The 17132-nt window shown below is 37.7% G+C and overlaps 1 protein-coding gene across 10 annotated transcripts in view; it reads right to left on the reverse strand.

The window, feature by feature from the left end:
- Positions 1 to 1209: 1209 nt before the first annotated feature.
- FAR1 (fatty acyl-CoA reductase 1) overlaps positions 1210 to 17132 on the reverse strand; it is a 37246-nt gene continuing 21323 nt past the window's right edge. For 7 of the 10 annotated variants that reach the window (XM_081012239.1, XM_081012234.1, XM_081012240.1 and 4 more), the window contains 7 exons: positions 16755 to 16799; positions 16535 to 16662; positions 14237 to 14304; positions 11901 to 12072; positions 7546 to 7675; positions 5805 to 5932; positions 1210 to 3732 (listed from right to left, as the gene is read on the reverse strand). In XM_081012239.1, the coding sequence (XP_080868365.1) occupies positions 3570 to 3732; positions 5805 to 5932; positions 7546 to 7675; positions 11901 to 12072; positions 14237 to 14304; positions 16535 to 16662; positions 16755 to 16799 (834 nt within the window). In that variant the 3' untranslated portion in view covers positions 1210 to 3569. Of the gene's footprint in view, positions 3733 to 5804; positions 5933 to 7545; positions 7676 to 11457; positions 11630 to 11900; positions 12073 to 14236; positions 14305 to 16534; positions 16663 to 16754; positions 16800 to 17132 lie in introns of all 10 variants that reach the window. The other 3 variants (XM_081012242.1, XM_081012235.1, XM_081012243.1) reach the window with 3 other exon arrangements.

The following is a 17132-nucleotide window of genomic DNA, read 5'->3' on the forward strand; positions in this document are numbered from 1 at the left end:
TGTAAGCAACCAAGAAAATCACTGTTATTGGATGGCATATATATGCTGCATAAAATGTTCTTAAACATGATTGCCTATTCTAGCAATCATTTCCTCCTCTTTCTGGGATGAGTGTTAATCTGACAGGCTCAGACTATCCAGAGATCCTTTAAAATAAAAACAAAAACCTTCTACTCATCTAGACTAGACGAAAATTAAGTTTTCAAATTAGTATTAATATGTGGGTGTTATTTTTAGAAATATTCCATATACCGGTATTTAAAGTTTCAAGATTATGTGAATGTCAGCTCATTTTTCAGTGAAAGAAGCAACACTGACCTTTCCCCCCCTGTGCCTCATTTCTACCGAACTTCTACTGTAGTACAGAAAGTAAAATTTGTGTATCTCATTCCATCTAAGGTCCTGTACTGCCTGAATAATGTGACAAGTAAAGAAAGACCTGTTATGCACTTCCACCTTAAATAAGTAGTTAAATTGTTGGATGGAACTAAACAAATCCATTTTGTTTTATTCAAGCTTAAACACAATGTAGAAAATGAAGACACTAATAAAAAAATGGTTAGGCCTGTAATCTTATGCATGCTTACCTAGAAGGTCCCAGAGAGAGAGAGAGAGACACTCTTGAGTACTCAGAGACACGCTGAGTAAACATGCACAAAATTGCTCGTGTGAGTGAAATTCAACATTAGCCATTTTCAGAATACATCCACTGAAATCAATTGTCTTAAGTAACTTGTCCATTGATTTCAGGCAGTCCACTATGCATGATTTAGTCAGATTTCACCCTGAAGTAACCATGCAACATTCAATTTCTTCAATTTAGGGTTTTATATTAGTACTCATTGGTACTAGGGGTTCATGTGACCTTTAGCATATGACTGTAATATGTACAGCATATACATAGCATATATGTAGCCTTGGAAGGGAACCCAAGAGTTATCTAGTCCAACCCCTTGCAATGTAAGTCCAACCCCTTGCAATGTTTTTTTGTAACTTGAATCCATTGGTTCAAGGTGCTAGCTTCCAGAGCAGGAGAAAACAAACTTGCTCCATATGACAGCCCTTTAGATATTTGAATATGACTATACATGCAACTTTAGACATTTTGAAATGAGATTTTGCTACTAATTTCTATTTCAAAGCACAAAATGTTTTAAGTTAAAGTTTCTACACAGCTTAAACAACTTGATAAATTCAACAAACATCATATTCAGGAATTTGTTTATTTTTGGTTTACAAACAAAGGCACCCAATATTTCTATTTTATAAAAGCTTATGATTTAAAATTTTGTTTTCAGAATCTGTTCCTACAGCAGAAAGCTACATTGCAGGGTAATGTTCTTCTATGGTCCCAAATTTTAAAGTTCTGGCACACCTTCTGAGTGATCCATTTCAGAATGCTCTTCTCTCACTTTAGATTGGATAGTTTCTTCAAGTCAATTAGACTTTTCAGACTAATACCCAAAATTATGAATCTTGTTTATGTTAATTGACAAATCTGAAATTACTGAAATTGCAACATTAGTATGAACACCAAAACTGAAGGAACCTTTACAATCTAGATTTATGTGGAATGCTAGAACATTATTGCGACATAGTTATGTTATTTCTTTGTATGAGAAAACTAGGTAACCATTCAAATTAAATGGAAATCCTAGGAATCCAATATGGCAGCCATACTGGAAGTTAAACTAGTGTGGAAAATTAAACAATTCCATCAGTTATTCAGAGATCTTTTAAAATCGTAGTATGGATCCCGGTGCAATTTTCTCAGCTGCATTAGCTTCAGGAATAAGCAGTAATTTGTTCCATAAAAACAGTACAGTGAGAAAATGAACTCAGCATCTAAGCATCTTACAATTGCCTCTCACCAAGTTCAAGTTCAACCACACACACACATACATATATATATACACAAATCAAAGTGGCTTGTTGGGTTCCAGGCACCTTGTGCAAAAGTTTACAACGTACTAAAATGCCAAGTAAATATTCAAGTTCAATGAGAAAGAATTAAGGGAGCAGCTGTAGCAGATACAGTAGGAATATTGCACCCAACTGTAAAACCTTAAATCACTAAATCCACAATTTATTGTATTCCAACACTGTAACACCAGACTCACACACTTCTTAATAGTGTGGACTTCGACTATGTAACATTTTGTATCCCTGGAAAATTATATGCAGATCTTTTTTAAAAAAACCAACAACTGTACATTAAAGTACTTAATAAGATAAAATATTTAAACTTCAACAAGGAAGCTCTCTCTCCAAAATCAGATGCACATTTGCATGAAAGAAGTTATATTTCCACAGCAGCAAGACATGCTCTATATGTGGAATTATAAGTATAGGATGCATGTGCTTCGCGTAACTCCTATGGTTCATTCAGGATTCATTCACAATTTACTTAGGCATATTAATAAAAAAAAACCCCCAGGTATAATAGAAGTTAATCGGTTGCCACCACACAAGTATGGTAGATTATATCAAATAAAAAGAATGTTAATGATAGCAGAGAATTGTATGTAACTATGTAAGATTTTAATATTATATGTACTTAATTAAACCTTAGAGCAAGGACTGTTGTAAATGCATTTTTCCTGGTAAAGCAACATGCAGAAAAATACATTTAACCTAGTACCTATTCAGTTATTTATATTTTCTTCATTTCTATTTTCACCATTCCCCCAAACTGTGCTGAGTTTTATTTAGCATAAATATCAATTTCACCCCTTCAGAAGTAGTGCTCGATAATTTGGTTTAAAATTCTGTAGGTAATTTAAGAAATGTGGCATTTCGTAAACAGATTTATGCTCTAAATCACTGAATAAAATTTCAAAGTTCCTGATTTCTTCTGCAATAAAAGGAAATACTAGTGACTCGTAATGATGTGGTTCCCTTGTGTGCAACTTCCAAGGGATAAATTCACCTCTTTCCTTGGCCATACAAACAGTTCTAAGCCACAAGTCAGAAAAACATGCAGAGTAAAATGCTGTGTACCAGCTGCAGTTTTCCCCTTGAAGGATCCCTGCTTTTTCAAGTCAAGGGATTGGAAAGGAGGAGAGAAGAATAAAAGACTAACGAATGCCCAACTCACAATCATTTACAAAGATACCTCTCTCATAAGAATAACCAGACAAACCAGTTGCAATTTTAAAGTCTCAAATAAATAGCTCTACCATCTAAGCCAATAATTTGTTCACCTTAACTAAACACACTTATTTGCAATAAAAATTAAGTTTACTATGTTAAGGCAGATTTTAATTTCAATGCATTCCAGAATTGCACAGTTACACTGGTCAGTGGCCTAAAGTTCTTCCTCATACAGAGATATTAAATTCATTTGGATATTTAACCTACATATTTGCCTAATGACAGATTGATCCAGTACCAGCCATATGATCTCCACAGAAATACACAATTAAGCATCACGTGTACTGTACTGTATTTCACAATCCAGATCTAATATTTCATGTTTTTACAAAAGACGAGATGAGTAGGTACATTTTAGGGCTTTATGCCATTAGACCACCATATGCATAGATGTCCTAATTCTAGAATTGCCATCTTTAATATCTCATAGTGCTGGATGCTCTGAAGTAAGAGAGAAACTTGTAACAGAGGCTAACGACAAAATACCAGATGTTTCTTGCCATTTGTGATCTTGCAATGAAAATACGCCAGATGAGGATCACAAGCACTGTATTGAAGCCATAACGAATGTTCCTTAGCCTAGGAAAGCAAGGAAAAACAAGATGTGAAAAACACAGGCTGACACACAAGTAAAGTTAACAACTGTAAGATGAATTGGCACTTGATGCCCGCCCCTGTTGACTAATAAATTGAGAAGTCTAACAATCAGCTACTTGTATAAAGTATGCATTATACAATAAGCCAGCCTTTGTCAACCTGGTGCCCTCCAGATCTTTAGGTCATGCTGGCTGGAGTTGATGGAAGTCTTGAGTCTTAAAAATCTGAAGAGCATCACATTACCTATTCCTGCAATAAGGAAATAAGCTGCACCTTTTACCAGTAGATGTTTTCTTTCATGTTTGTCATAGAAGTCCCTACAGATAACCCAACCAGTAACGTTTTCAGCTAAGAAATGCCTGGCTCTGGTTTGCAAACTGGAGGGGAAATATCAGAATTTCCCCAGAATTCCTTACCCACCAATCCAGGAGTGGTTTCTAGAAGACAGGTACATAACTTACAAGTGTTGTGAGAAAAGAAGGGCAGCAGTTCTCCTTTCTTCACTGCATACCAATGCAATCTCAGAGCACAAATCCAAGCCTCAAATTATTCTTTACTATAGTAAAACTAAAAGTAGCTAGGATATTTGTGGCCAGATTGATCATACTTTTGGAAGCTATTGTGAAGACAAACAGTGGCAAATGTGTTTTTTCAGCTGTAGTATATACCATACTTCTTGCTTAGTGCCTATATGGTTTGGAAGGTAGACAACACAAAATGGAGTAAACATCCTAGTATATGTTATCTTTCTAGTCCATAGATCTGGGTTTGATCAAATCCTGGGATAAGTTTAGAAACAACCTACCTAGGATTTTGAGAGAGGCAGCCTCAGAACTGGTAGAGCTTGCCACTGTTGACACCAAGAAAAGGGAAAGATGGCACCTCTGTGCAATGACCAAAAATTGCAGCAACTGTGTGTCCAACTAATACAGTTGTGAAACACAGACTGTGTGCTATGGTTGTAAGGTCTAACAGTTAATGATAATTACTGAAGTATAAATGTGTAATAATCATGACTTGTCAACTACCTGTAACAGCAACAAGTCTTACAGTATTAAGTCAAACTTCACAAATGAAATGTAACTTTTAATTCTTAAGTCAAGAGCACAACAAATTAAACTGTTTCATAGCTAACATCATGTAAGAATGTATGTGCACAATACATTCGTGATTTCCAGTCCAAAGTAGAGTCCAGTTTTAATAAACACCTGGGCCAAACCTAGATTTCTAGAGACTCCTTGTGACAAGACTTGTCAGTAAACCAGCTGAGATGGTAAGCCTTCCCCTGTTAAACCCTACATGTTGCAAAATTCTTAGCTTAGCTGCTCACCTACATACAAAAATCATGTTACAGCACTGTTTTTTATTTCATATCACAATAGAGCATATGGGTAACTCTAGATTTTTTGTGGTGTCAACCTTTTTTTTTTTAAGCTACCCAATATTACTGCAACTTTCCCCCCAGTCAAATTTAATTTGGAAAAGCAACAAGAATGGTGGGGTCATCAAGAAGATTAAATTTTCTATTTGTACAGGTTTATGTACTTTACATTTTGTGATATTTTGACTTCTATGACTTCACAGCAGCTATATTGTTATACTCCAAAAGGAAAATTATCAGTAAACTTTTTTTTTATTTGCATATGGTGTCACAATTAACACCTTCCCTCAGGTATTATATCTGCATGAGAATTCTTTGATCCCAAAACCAGACGGATGCAGCATTACCCTCCTCTGCACCAGACATTAAAAGAGGCAGTAAGGTTTCAATTGCCATTACCTTCTAAAAAGTAAAGAATAAAGGTTGAGGGCAGAACTTGAAATCATGCTATAGTGAATTTCCCATCAGCACAAGCACCGCAGCTTGCCAAGCAGAACAATCCCCTCTCTCGTGTGATATTATGGAGGCTCTCCTGACACCTGCCCCCACAAGTAAAATTATTTAGGGAGCATACTAGAAGAAGGAAAAGCTATGTTGAACAAGTGGAAGCCCTTGTGCAGAGCTTGCACCAATTGGACTTGTTAGGTAAATTCCACCCATAAACTATACATACTTATTCAAGTGTTTCCGAGCTGCTGGGAGACCAGACATTTCCTCGTTCAATACATATTTCTTCGTTCCCATGCAGTAATTTTCCATATATTCTGCCCAGTGTAGTTGTCGAACATCAAAATTAAAGGTCTGTCACAAAAAGAACGAACAGTATTATGCCAAACTTCACAAATGAAATGTAACTTTATTCTTAAGTCAAGAGCACAACAGATGAAACTGTTTCATAGTTAATCAGCAACGCTGAGGAGAGGAATGCTGCGCTACTCTGCAGCCACCAAAACCTACCATACCCGGATTGCTTCTCCACCAGTGGTTGAAGCAGCAGGGCAGGTGGGGGCGCCACCACTTTCATTTCCACTCCCTGAGGTGGCTGCTTCACCCTGCCTCACGGGTGGGTCGGATCTGCTGGACTACAACTCCCATCATCCCCAGTTGCTATGCTGGTTGGAGTTTATGGAAATTGGAGTCCAACAACCTATGGAGTAAACCATGATGGCTACCCCTGCTCTAAAGGCACCAATATTTACATCATTTCACATCCAAAGGTGCTCCCCACTATAACTCTACAAACTGTTAATCAAGAGACATGCAGAATCAACCTGAAAGGATGACACCCCCCCCCACTTCAAGCTAACTGGGGCATTTAAATTTCCCCCTTTAAAAAGGTTTGTAGCGTTATAGTGTGGAGCACCTTTGGATGTGAAATGATGTAAATATTAGTGCGTGTAGAGCAAGTGTAGCCATCATAAGCCTGAATGGCCTGTGTGCTGATACAAACAGGGGGAGGGGTTAAAAAGGCATAGCTGATATTAGTTCTACCTCAGAGTAGGCAATAAAGCGGTGGTCCCTGTAGTCAGTCCTACATTGTAAGGTTGGAGAATGCATAGCCATTGTCACAATGAGCTTCTTTGTGAATTATGGGTGGAAGGGTAAAGAATCACAACCAAACCACACTGTGCTATTGAAGGAGCCCAAAGTAAGGTGGTGCCAGCAGAGAAACAATGTTGGTGCAGGGCTGGGGCACAGGACTGTGGACAATCACAGCACCCTAGTTCAGTGGCAGAGCACCTGCCTTGCATGCAGAAGGTCCTAAATTCAATCCCTAAATTCAATCCTTTAGAGATTCTGTTTCTGGTTAGAACTCATTGAGGCACTACAGTTCCAAGTTATCCTTGCTTTTGCCAACATGTAACAAGACTTAAAATAGGCATACATACTCTTAAAACCTTGTTACTGAATGTATTATTTTAATCCATAATCACAAACTGCTGCATATTAACAGTTTAGTCCTAGTTTATGTTAACAAGCTGAACAGAAATTAGTCTCATAGCCTACTTATTGTTTTCAAGCAGATTTAAACTACTGAGCTATCTTGACATTAACCTTTTAATCTAAGATTAAAATGATTCAGTATCAGATATCTGCATAGAGTATGACAGTCTACATAATTTCAAAAAATAAAAATCTAGCTTCACCAATTGATCTCAATTTCAAATATTTAAAGTTCATTCAAACTCATTTGGATTAGCTGAACATATCAGGAATGCTAGTGCAGACAAGGTGTCTAGCATTGTAAATTAGTTTTTATAAAAGTTAAAGCAAAGAAAGGAACCAAGCACACGATTATACTATAGCTTGATTTTTTCCTATTTTCCCTGTCAGCTATTCTTTCTTTGAAAAGCTTGACATGTCAATAGTACAGTGAGTAAGTCATTGCTAAGACAAAAACAAATGTAACTTGCCTTTTTGTCTTCAGGACTCAGCTGGCTCATGAGCATATTGACGTTATCTGTGTTCCAGTCCCAAGAATTACTGGTGAAATATTCTAGCAACATCATAGCCTTGTGAAGACGTGTTATTGTTTTCATCATCCTACAGTTCAGGGGAAGATGTTATTCAAGAAAATGACATTTGAAAAACTACATGTCTAAACTCAGATCCTCTAATTGTCTCCCAACCCCAAGGCACTCAAGTAAATTTAACATAACTAGAATATTTCTGCATTGCATTTTAATAAATATTTTAAGGAAAATTATGAACTACATGCTTAGACAGTATAGTGAAAACTAGATTATAGAGAGAGACTTAATATGAAGTAGATAGAGTTAAAGAAGAAGAGAAATATTATCTAGTAGTTTTAATTGCCGAGTCAAGAGGGGAAACACTGGATTCAAAAATTTATCTGTAACTTTCTGGCTTGACCAAAGCTTAGCCTCAATCTACAAAGGGCAAACTCTAGAGACAGATGTCCTTTCTCTATTTCTCCACCGCTCCCAGAAAACTATTTCTGTGGATAGCATCGAAGGGCAGCTCCCCTGCAACAGAAAGTGCCCCTGAGTATAATTCTCACACAAATAATATGTTGGGTATTTATTTGAGAATCAACACACCGAATGCCCGCTCCCATTACTCCAGAGGCCAATAAGGAAAGTTTACATTACATAACAATTCTCCTTTCCAATATCATCACGTTACACCAACTGATGCAATGCAGTATGCCAGTTCAGATGTAAGGGTTTACTACATAATATGCAGAAATATTCTATCCATGTTCATTGCCTACCTGGGGCAACAATGAATAATTTGTCTGAATACAGTGCATTCTATTACCAGGATCAACATGGAAAGCAGCTTTTCTATTTTAAAAAATATGTTTATGTATAAATTTGAATCCAGGAAACTGAATATTCATTTTTTAAATACATTTTTAGTACATTTGTAGGGAAAATTAAGTTCTGGTGCATATTGCTTCCTAGAGCAACAACTTATTCCACTGGCACCGGCTAGCCACAGCCAAGAGCATACAGTGATTCTACACATACATTTCCAGCCTGATCCTTAAAATGGAAGGCACTGATGATAAAGAGCAAAGAAGATGAAAAGGGGAAAGGGACGAGAAAATAAAATTAGCATCTGTATGAAACAGCTTTAGGAAAGACTGTGGTTGTTTGCCTATACTGAGCAGGATGGTCAAATTCTACTGTGTGTAAAATATTTTATAATTTAAATAAAAGAAGTATGTTTGGGGGAAAGCTATTTAACAGGAAGAACTACATCCCAAATACAAATAACTACCTACCAGAAAAGCAATACAAGACAATGAAACTATGCAACACTTTTTCCTATTAGGATTTTTTTTTATACATTTCTTCTAAGGACCTAAAATGTGTCTGAACTACAACAAGGGAACTTGTGCAGCTCACCCATATTATGAAAAGCTTAGCCAGAGCTCTTCTTTCCAAACATTCATAAGCACAAAAGTCAGAAGAACAGAAAAATACTGACTATAAAGATTTTTAGCAGTAATTAAAAAATGCATTACATTCAAGTACACTTGAAGTTAAGGACGCAAGCTTACTAAGAGTGAGTATTTTACTTTCTCGATGAACAATTTTGAGTTTCAATTCCCTGGGCGACATCCAATGGGGCTTCTCACCAGCAGAATTGATTTCTTCTGGCATAACAGGAGTTCCTCTTCCCTTCCCTGAACTGCCTCAAAATCTGCTCTGGAGGGCTGTGAGTCACTGGACCAGAGTTGGAGAGGCAGAAATAGAAAGTCTGCTCTCACAGACTTCGCTCTCCCCTGGCTACACTTTCAAGGCACTCCACAAAAGGAAGGAAGTGGGAATATTGGTAGCTTGGTACTTTTTGCTATGAAATAAATGCTACTGGTTTAAGCTAACCCCAACTGTGGCCGCTGTACCAAATACCCCCTCTCCTCCCCACACATGCTGCTGCACAAGTGAGAGGTTAAGCAGTATAACTTCTTTTTCTCTGTACTGAATCTCCAACCATCCAGCTTCAATGGATGAACACAGCTTCTAGTATTAAGCAGGGGAGCATATATGTGGGCCAGATTCAACCAAAGACTTCCGCTAGGGCAACAGCACTTCCCCTCCTTCCCCTAGTTGCTCCTAGAGGGGTTGGGAGAACCCCCAGAACAGCACAGGGGAGATGACAAGGGGAAACCTACCATCTGGCAAGCTGAAATGACTTCACTAACACAACGCTTGCCATAGTGCAATGTTTCTTTAGCTTTCTCTTTAGAATGCTTTCATAGGTTAATTTTCATAGGAAATGATCTAATACACCCACTGAAGACCCCTGTTTCCAAAAAGCCTATATTGAGAAACACCTTTGTGTGTTGTGGAATCTTCTAATGTGTGCTGTCGGTCAACACAGAATGCTAGCTAGGTCTTTTACTGCAATTCTGAAGATTCCCTAAAATACGTTCAACATTTTCTCTTCAACCACAGGTGTAAAATCAGGAGTGGTAGACAAACTGTTTCTACTGACGTTTTCCTACCATTACTGAACTAATGAGATACTGAGCAGTGTTAATCTCATAAGGAACTCGATGATGGTCTGGAAAAGTAACAAAAAACAGTACAAAGCTATGCATATCTAGCCAGAAGTAAGTCCCACTGAGTTTAATGAGCTTTACTCCCAGGTCATTTGTATAGCAGCAGCAGATGCCCAGTGGTTTCCAGATGTTGTTGGACTCAATCTCCCATCAGCCCCTGTCAACCTGGCCAATGCCCATCCATAATGTAAAGGACTGAAGCCTAAAGTCTTGTACATAGATAAGAATGTTGTTCTACATACATAAATACATACATAAAATTTATGTAACTGGCAAGAATGTTAAAGTTCTTCCAAAACCAATAAAGCAAATTCCTCTGGATCAGTGCAACAGAGCAGAAGCATGCCTTTATGTGTAGCAAGTCTACTTTGATGGACCTGAGAAGCTGGTATTGGCAGCTGAGAGAATGGCATAAAGTCACCAAATTCCAAAGATGTAGGCATAATACTTGCCCATGCTTCCACAATAGCCATCAAGACAATGCCACAAGCAATAAAGCATAACAAGCATTATTTCTGTGCATGAACTAACTTTTGGTAAAATATCCTGATGCTGTCACAGAACATGGACAAGTTTTATGCTGGAGCTTCTAAGTCAATAGAGGACATACCAAAATATGCATTTGGTTTTTTTAAAAAAAGTAGTAGTATTGCAAATGCTAATTTAACTTTGAAAATAACAGAACTTGACAGTTCCTCTGTTCCCTCAGATCTCAGTGGTGGTGGTTGTTGTGCAGTTTGAACATCCATTCTGCAAAAGAAAGCTTGAAAATCGTGCCATTTTAAAACTATAAAATAGGAAGAATAAAACTATGCAATTTTGACGAGTTAAAGTAAACTTTTTGCTTACTTAAAAAAGGTAGCCAGAAGAATTATAAGCCGAATGTCAGTGAGATAAAATGTGTTAAGTGACTTGTATCATCCATTCAAAAAACACAAGTACACCATGATTGTCATCTATATTTATACAGATGGCAATATATACATATATATTTATATATTTATTTATCTCTTACATCTCCTTGCCCTCCCATTCCATTTCAGCTTATAATTTCAATAACAGTGCTAGAGTGGAATGATTCAAAAGACTTAGAAAATGGCTGGGACTGTTAGATTCATTGTAAGAAAATGAACTTCAAACAATCACTAAGTCCTAAGAAACATCCAGCTCTTTTACTGTTATTGTTGATGCTTCTATTAGTAAATTTACAGAAGAAGCTCATGCCATTGATCTACACCGCCAAAAAGCTTCCATCACCTTTCCAGCAAAGTATTAGCCCTTTCCTTCTTACCACGGTTTCTGACCTGTCAACCTTAGAACAACATCGTATAACAACGCAGGAAGTATGTGACCGACTGTAGTCCAATAATGATGTTTAAGGGGGTTGGACTGGAGTTTAACATTGGGACGCCTTATTGCTTGTTCTAAAGGATTCCTCTTGAATGTCAAATTTATGTAACTCTCTGTAGGAAAAATAAGGGTCACAATGTTTTGAGCAGCTCTTGTTCAAAGAATGAACCCACAGTTAGGTAGCAAATTCAACAGCCTTAGACATCTTGATGGTTTAGCTACTTAGCACATTATCCATACGACACCATTTTCATGGCCTGAAGTCAAACATCTCTGTGGATTTAGTGACACATTCAATCATAATAACAAATAACATGTTAATGTGTTAATCGTGTAAACATGGGTTTGTCATGAGGAACAGAAGACAGAGCTAGTCACCATTACCTTGGGCTTCTTCCTGTAATCCTGAGGTAGATATCATACAGGAATGCTGGGGCCTTATGGCTTACAGCAATCCAGTAGTGATATAAAAGGTGATTGGAGGTTAGATTTACATTGGGCCGTCTGAAGGCCTGTTCGAGAGGGTTCCTCTTGAAAGTGGATATTACATGGTATTCTAAGAAAGAAAAGTTGTGTAACAGCTTTGATAATAACCATTTAAATGTAATGGACTTCCATGGACATAACATACAAGTACTATTCTCAATGAATCAAAGCACATCTTTCGTACACATCTTTCACTAATTAGCAATGTTCAGCATTCATTCAGTTCAACTGTCAAGCCTAAGTAGTCTCTCTCACTGGAATTCTTTTGGTGCTTTTAAGTGCTCCACTGATTGCAGCTTCATTTCCTGTTCTGTGCTCTCTCTGTTCCTTTTTCCTACTTAATTATTAACCTTGTGTTTGTAAATAATTGCAAATAGAGCTCCACTGGCTGACACTATGCTATGACCTATGTATCACACAACAATTTGTAAGTTGCATTACAGATTAACCCAACATTTTTAATTAGCTCAGGTATCAAACACATCTGAATTAAATTAAGGAATTGTTCATTAAGGTTTATTTTGGTTTCTCAGACTGAAGGCCTGAATCTGTAATCTTGTACTGTCTTAACCCAACTTCCAGTGAAATAAAGAAGTGTTCTTACAGTAAAAAGGAAGTCCTCCAGAAGAGGAAGATTTATGCACTGCTTTTGACATTCTGACTAGACAGAAAAGAAGATGGTAAAGAATAATGTTAAGATTATATGCAGGCTATTAATTACCTGGGAAGAGATGCTGTAAAAAATAATAATCCAGAGATGTAAAACTTTAAACAAATTATGTTAGTACGGTTAGAAATTGGAAAATAACTTAGTTCTATGTAACTGCTTTTTTTATATATCACTGATTCCTCAAAACTCAGCAAATCCCATTTTCTCATGGGCTGTAAGTTAGATAAACTATTTTACCCACCCACCACTATCCATCAACTGCTGCTACTCAATATCTAGCCTTGAAACATTTTTTTCTCCTTACAGCTTATCTTTCCCATATTTTAAGCATTTAACTAATGCTCATTGCTTTTGTTTTAACATTTTAGTGTAAGCCACTTTATGAGGTTTGCTTGAAAAGCTACACAGTGGTATCTTGATTCTTGAATGGCTTGGCCCCCAAACAAATCGGCTCCGGAACACCGCAAACCCGGAAGTAAGTGTTCTGGTTTGTGAATGTTTTTTGGAACCCAAACGTCCAATGTGGCTTCCGCTTGACTGCAGGAAGCTCCTGCAGCCAATTGGAAACCATGCCTTGATTTTCAAATGGTTTCGGGAGTCGAATGGATTAAGTTCGAGAACCAAGGTACCACTGTACATATAATGCCTGCAAACTCCATACTGGTGCAGAACTGCAACTCTTGGCCCTCTTCCCTTTAAGAATCATTATAATGTGCTTTGCTCTGATGTTATAACTCTGATCAAAGTACTGCTATCAATTGTAGTCCAATACTTAAGTAAAACCAGGTGTGTATATACACTGTGCTAAAAAAAATGTAGGAGCTGGGTACTGGTGCAGTTCAATTTAGTAGAAAAATTGAAATATGTGGGCTGAATAAGTTATGAAAATCTGCTTAATGTTTACATTGTTTTGAGTTATTTATTTTATATTTTTCACTATTTTGCATATTTTGTTCTAGAATCATGGATAAAGCTAAAGGAGTTCTACAGACTACTGAGGCTCTGCCCTCAAACCACTGGTAAATCTCAATCACCATTCTGCCCTCTGTGATTTCAGCAGCTATTACCCTCACACTGAAACACTGCTTTGAAGCTGTTTAAGGGTTACATGTTCTCTCTGAAAACTCATGCATTTCTGTAGAACCACAGCATAAACACACACACCACTAAGTAAAGCCTCTTTTATACTATATTGTATTTTTATTACTTTTGTAATGCTTTAAAAAGGCAAATATATATATTTGAAATATTTGGTACACATTGCTCTAACACTACATGCATACACTAAAATGCTGTGTCACACAATGTATTTTCAAGCATACGTAGCAAAACAATCTTCTCCCCTATGAGCTTAATGGTTCTAGCAGTCTAGAAGGACAAGTATCTATGGAGAGAGCAAATTTATTTGAAAAGCTGCTCCCAATCAGAAAGCAGGGACAAATCAACGCTTGGTCCTTTAAAAGCAATTCTTTTTTTTTTTTTTAGTGAATCTTCATGCACGGCTTTCTAAAGGTTCACCAATAAGTTAATTTATTAAACTGCAGAGGAAAAAAAGAAGGCATACCAACTTCACCCCAATGGAAGGGATTGGTGCCACCCGTAGTACAGTTGTATACCATAATATTTCTTGGTCTGAAAAACAAAAATTAGTTAAATTATTTTCTATATTATCATTCCTCTTAAGACAAAAGAATAGTTCACATAATAAAAAGCAAAAAAAAAAAGAAAAAAAAAAGGTAAAAGTAGCTAACCAATACCACAGCAAATAAAGGTAAAGGTAAAGGGACCCCTAACCATTAGGTCCAGTCGTGACCGACTCTGGGGTTGCGGCGCCCATCTTGCTTTATTGGCCAAGGGAGCCAGCGTACAGCTTCCGGGTCATGTGGCCAGCATGACTAAACCGCTTCTGGCAAACCAGAGCAGTGCACGGAAATGCCGTTTACCTTCCCACCGGAGTGGTATCTATTTATCTACTTGGACTTTGACGTGCTTTCGAACTGCTAGGTTGGCAGGAGCAGGGACCAAGCAACGGGAGCTCACCCTGTCGCGGGGATTCGAACCGCCGACCTTCTAATCAGCAAGTCCTAGGCTCTGTGGTTTAACCCACAGCGCCACCCACATCCCTACCACAGCAAATAGTAATATGAATAAGAAGCCAAGGATTTTTTTTAAAAAACCACTTTGTAGTGTAGCATTTATAAACTGATTCAGTGGATTTATTAATTACTCAACACCAATCCTGGCCCAACTGTACTGGCTGCCAACTGCTTTCCGGGCCCAATTCACAATGTTGGTTTTTACCTATAAAGCCTTGAAACAGCTTGGGACCACAATACCTCAAGGACCACCTCTCTCCATATGAACTGACCTGCACCCTGCACTCATTATCTGAGGCCCTTCTTTCTTTGTGTGCACCTTCTGTGAGAGGTTGGGAGGGTAGCAACACAAAAATGGAACTTTTAGGTGATGTCTCCCTGCTTGCGGAATGCTCTCCCTATCTATAGGCACCAGGCAAAAACATTCCAGGCCTTTAGCTAATTAAACAATCTGACATTTTAAATTGGGGGGGGGGCATTATTGTTTCTGTTTGTTACTATGTTCCTATGTGATACATTTTTGCTGTTTTATATTTTATTTTTATTGGATTTTATTGACCTAGACAAAGGCCATGGCAACATCCAAAGGGGTGGGGGGGGGCAGCAGTTGCTACATATGCAGTAAAACCACAGTCAAATCCACCAAAATTTATTATTAAACAGAATAAAAAGTAATTTTCAAATAAAATGTGTAAATTAGATCTCTGAGTACCCACTGTGACTGACCACTAGCCCATCCAGATCTTTCTTCCTAATCTTCCTAGCTGCTAAGTCATAGAGGGCCACTCAACACATTCCCCTGATGGAGATATACTCTTACTATACATCTAAGAACAGCTTTGGACCTGCCAGAGAAGTGGGAAGAGGAAGCACAGAGGATGTGTTTCTTTGCGCTCTTCGGATGAGAAACACAAGTATATATGTAATGAGGAAGTCCAAGTCACATTGCTTCCTCTTGTGTTTCTTCTCTAGAACTTCTGTAATACTTCAAAGTAATCAGTATTGGGGCATGGAAGCCTCACATAGAGTATTTCAGCATTACAATGCTGCCACCCAAAACTTTCACATTTAACCGAGGGCAAAGGCAAGGAGTTCACAAAGCTCCCAGGGACTGCCCGCTAGGATTCTGAAGAGAAGCAATGGGAACTAAACTGCCACGAGCCCACAGCTGAAGAGAAGTGGAGTCAGTAATCGGGGTAGGTAGACTATGTTGCAACACCATCATCCCCCAGAAAATTAATAACTCATTCCCTCTTATCTATGGATACAGATGAGTTTACCCCAAATATGGTTTAAACTGAAACAAATAATGTTAGTGCAGCTAGAGTGATGCAGCCCCTATATACAGATGTCTGAACTGCTGCAGAGGTCTCTGGGGTCTGTCATTTTACATCTGGAGAGACACCAGCAAGATCTGAAGTGGGGTGAAGTTGTGCTCAGTACAGGTTGCCTCCAATCCTGCTTGCACTGCTCTCTTTGTGAAGCAAAAAAGCATGCCACGGAAGTCCTAGCAACAATGCAGGGGCTTCTCAGGAAAAAAACTGTGCAATTTGCCATTGTTTGACGCTTGTCCGAAACACCCCTTGAGCTGTATGCACCTGGGCCCTGTACTAAATTTGGGGCATGAGACAGTCACAATGGTAATGGAAGCAATAAGAGTTCCTTGTGGCTATAGAAACAGAAAGCACAATCCCATACTGATGTAAGCAAATCGTTTACTATCATAAGACCACCGCTTAGTCAATTTTTAAAAAATGCATTGTCACCTGTTATACCTATTAACTCCGGAATACCAGGCAGCAGCTATTGTTGCGTTGATGACTACATCTACTGGAATAAGATCTGCAACTGCATTGTTTGAGGCTCGCATCGTTCGAAGGATTCCTTTTCCTGCCTTAAAACAGAAGGTACAAGATAAGAAAGCCATTTCAAGCCACTTTAGCTTTTCAGAAAAATATATTTGTCTACATTTTAACTTTTACTTACAGCAATAAAAAGGCCACTAGGTCCATTAAAGTTATCAATCCATCCCTGTTTGGAAACAAAGCATAAGGAAGATTTACCGGCTTACTTGCTATGAAAATAAACTGGGAATCATTTTGCAACTGAGTAAATGTCACAATATTTCCATTTTTCATTTACAATCCAATTTTATATTTATATATACTGCCATATGCATACACAGTATATAAACATTTTTTTCTTTTTGACAAACGTTTTTGGACAAGGAAAATCAATGGGGTAAGAAGAGGAAGACATTAACTGTTTCAGTCATATTAAGAAAGCATTTTCAAAACAATTCACAAATATATTAATTCCATAGCATAACTATGCAGTTTTCACAAAACATTTTTTTCATTCAAC

This window comes from Podarcis pityusensis (assembly GCF_964106645.2).
Source record: "Podarcis pityusensis genome assembly, chromosome: 1".
NCBI lineage: Eukaryota > Metazoa > Chordata > Lepidosauria > Squamata > Lacertidae > Podarcis > Podarcis pityusensis.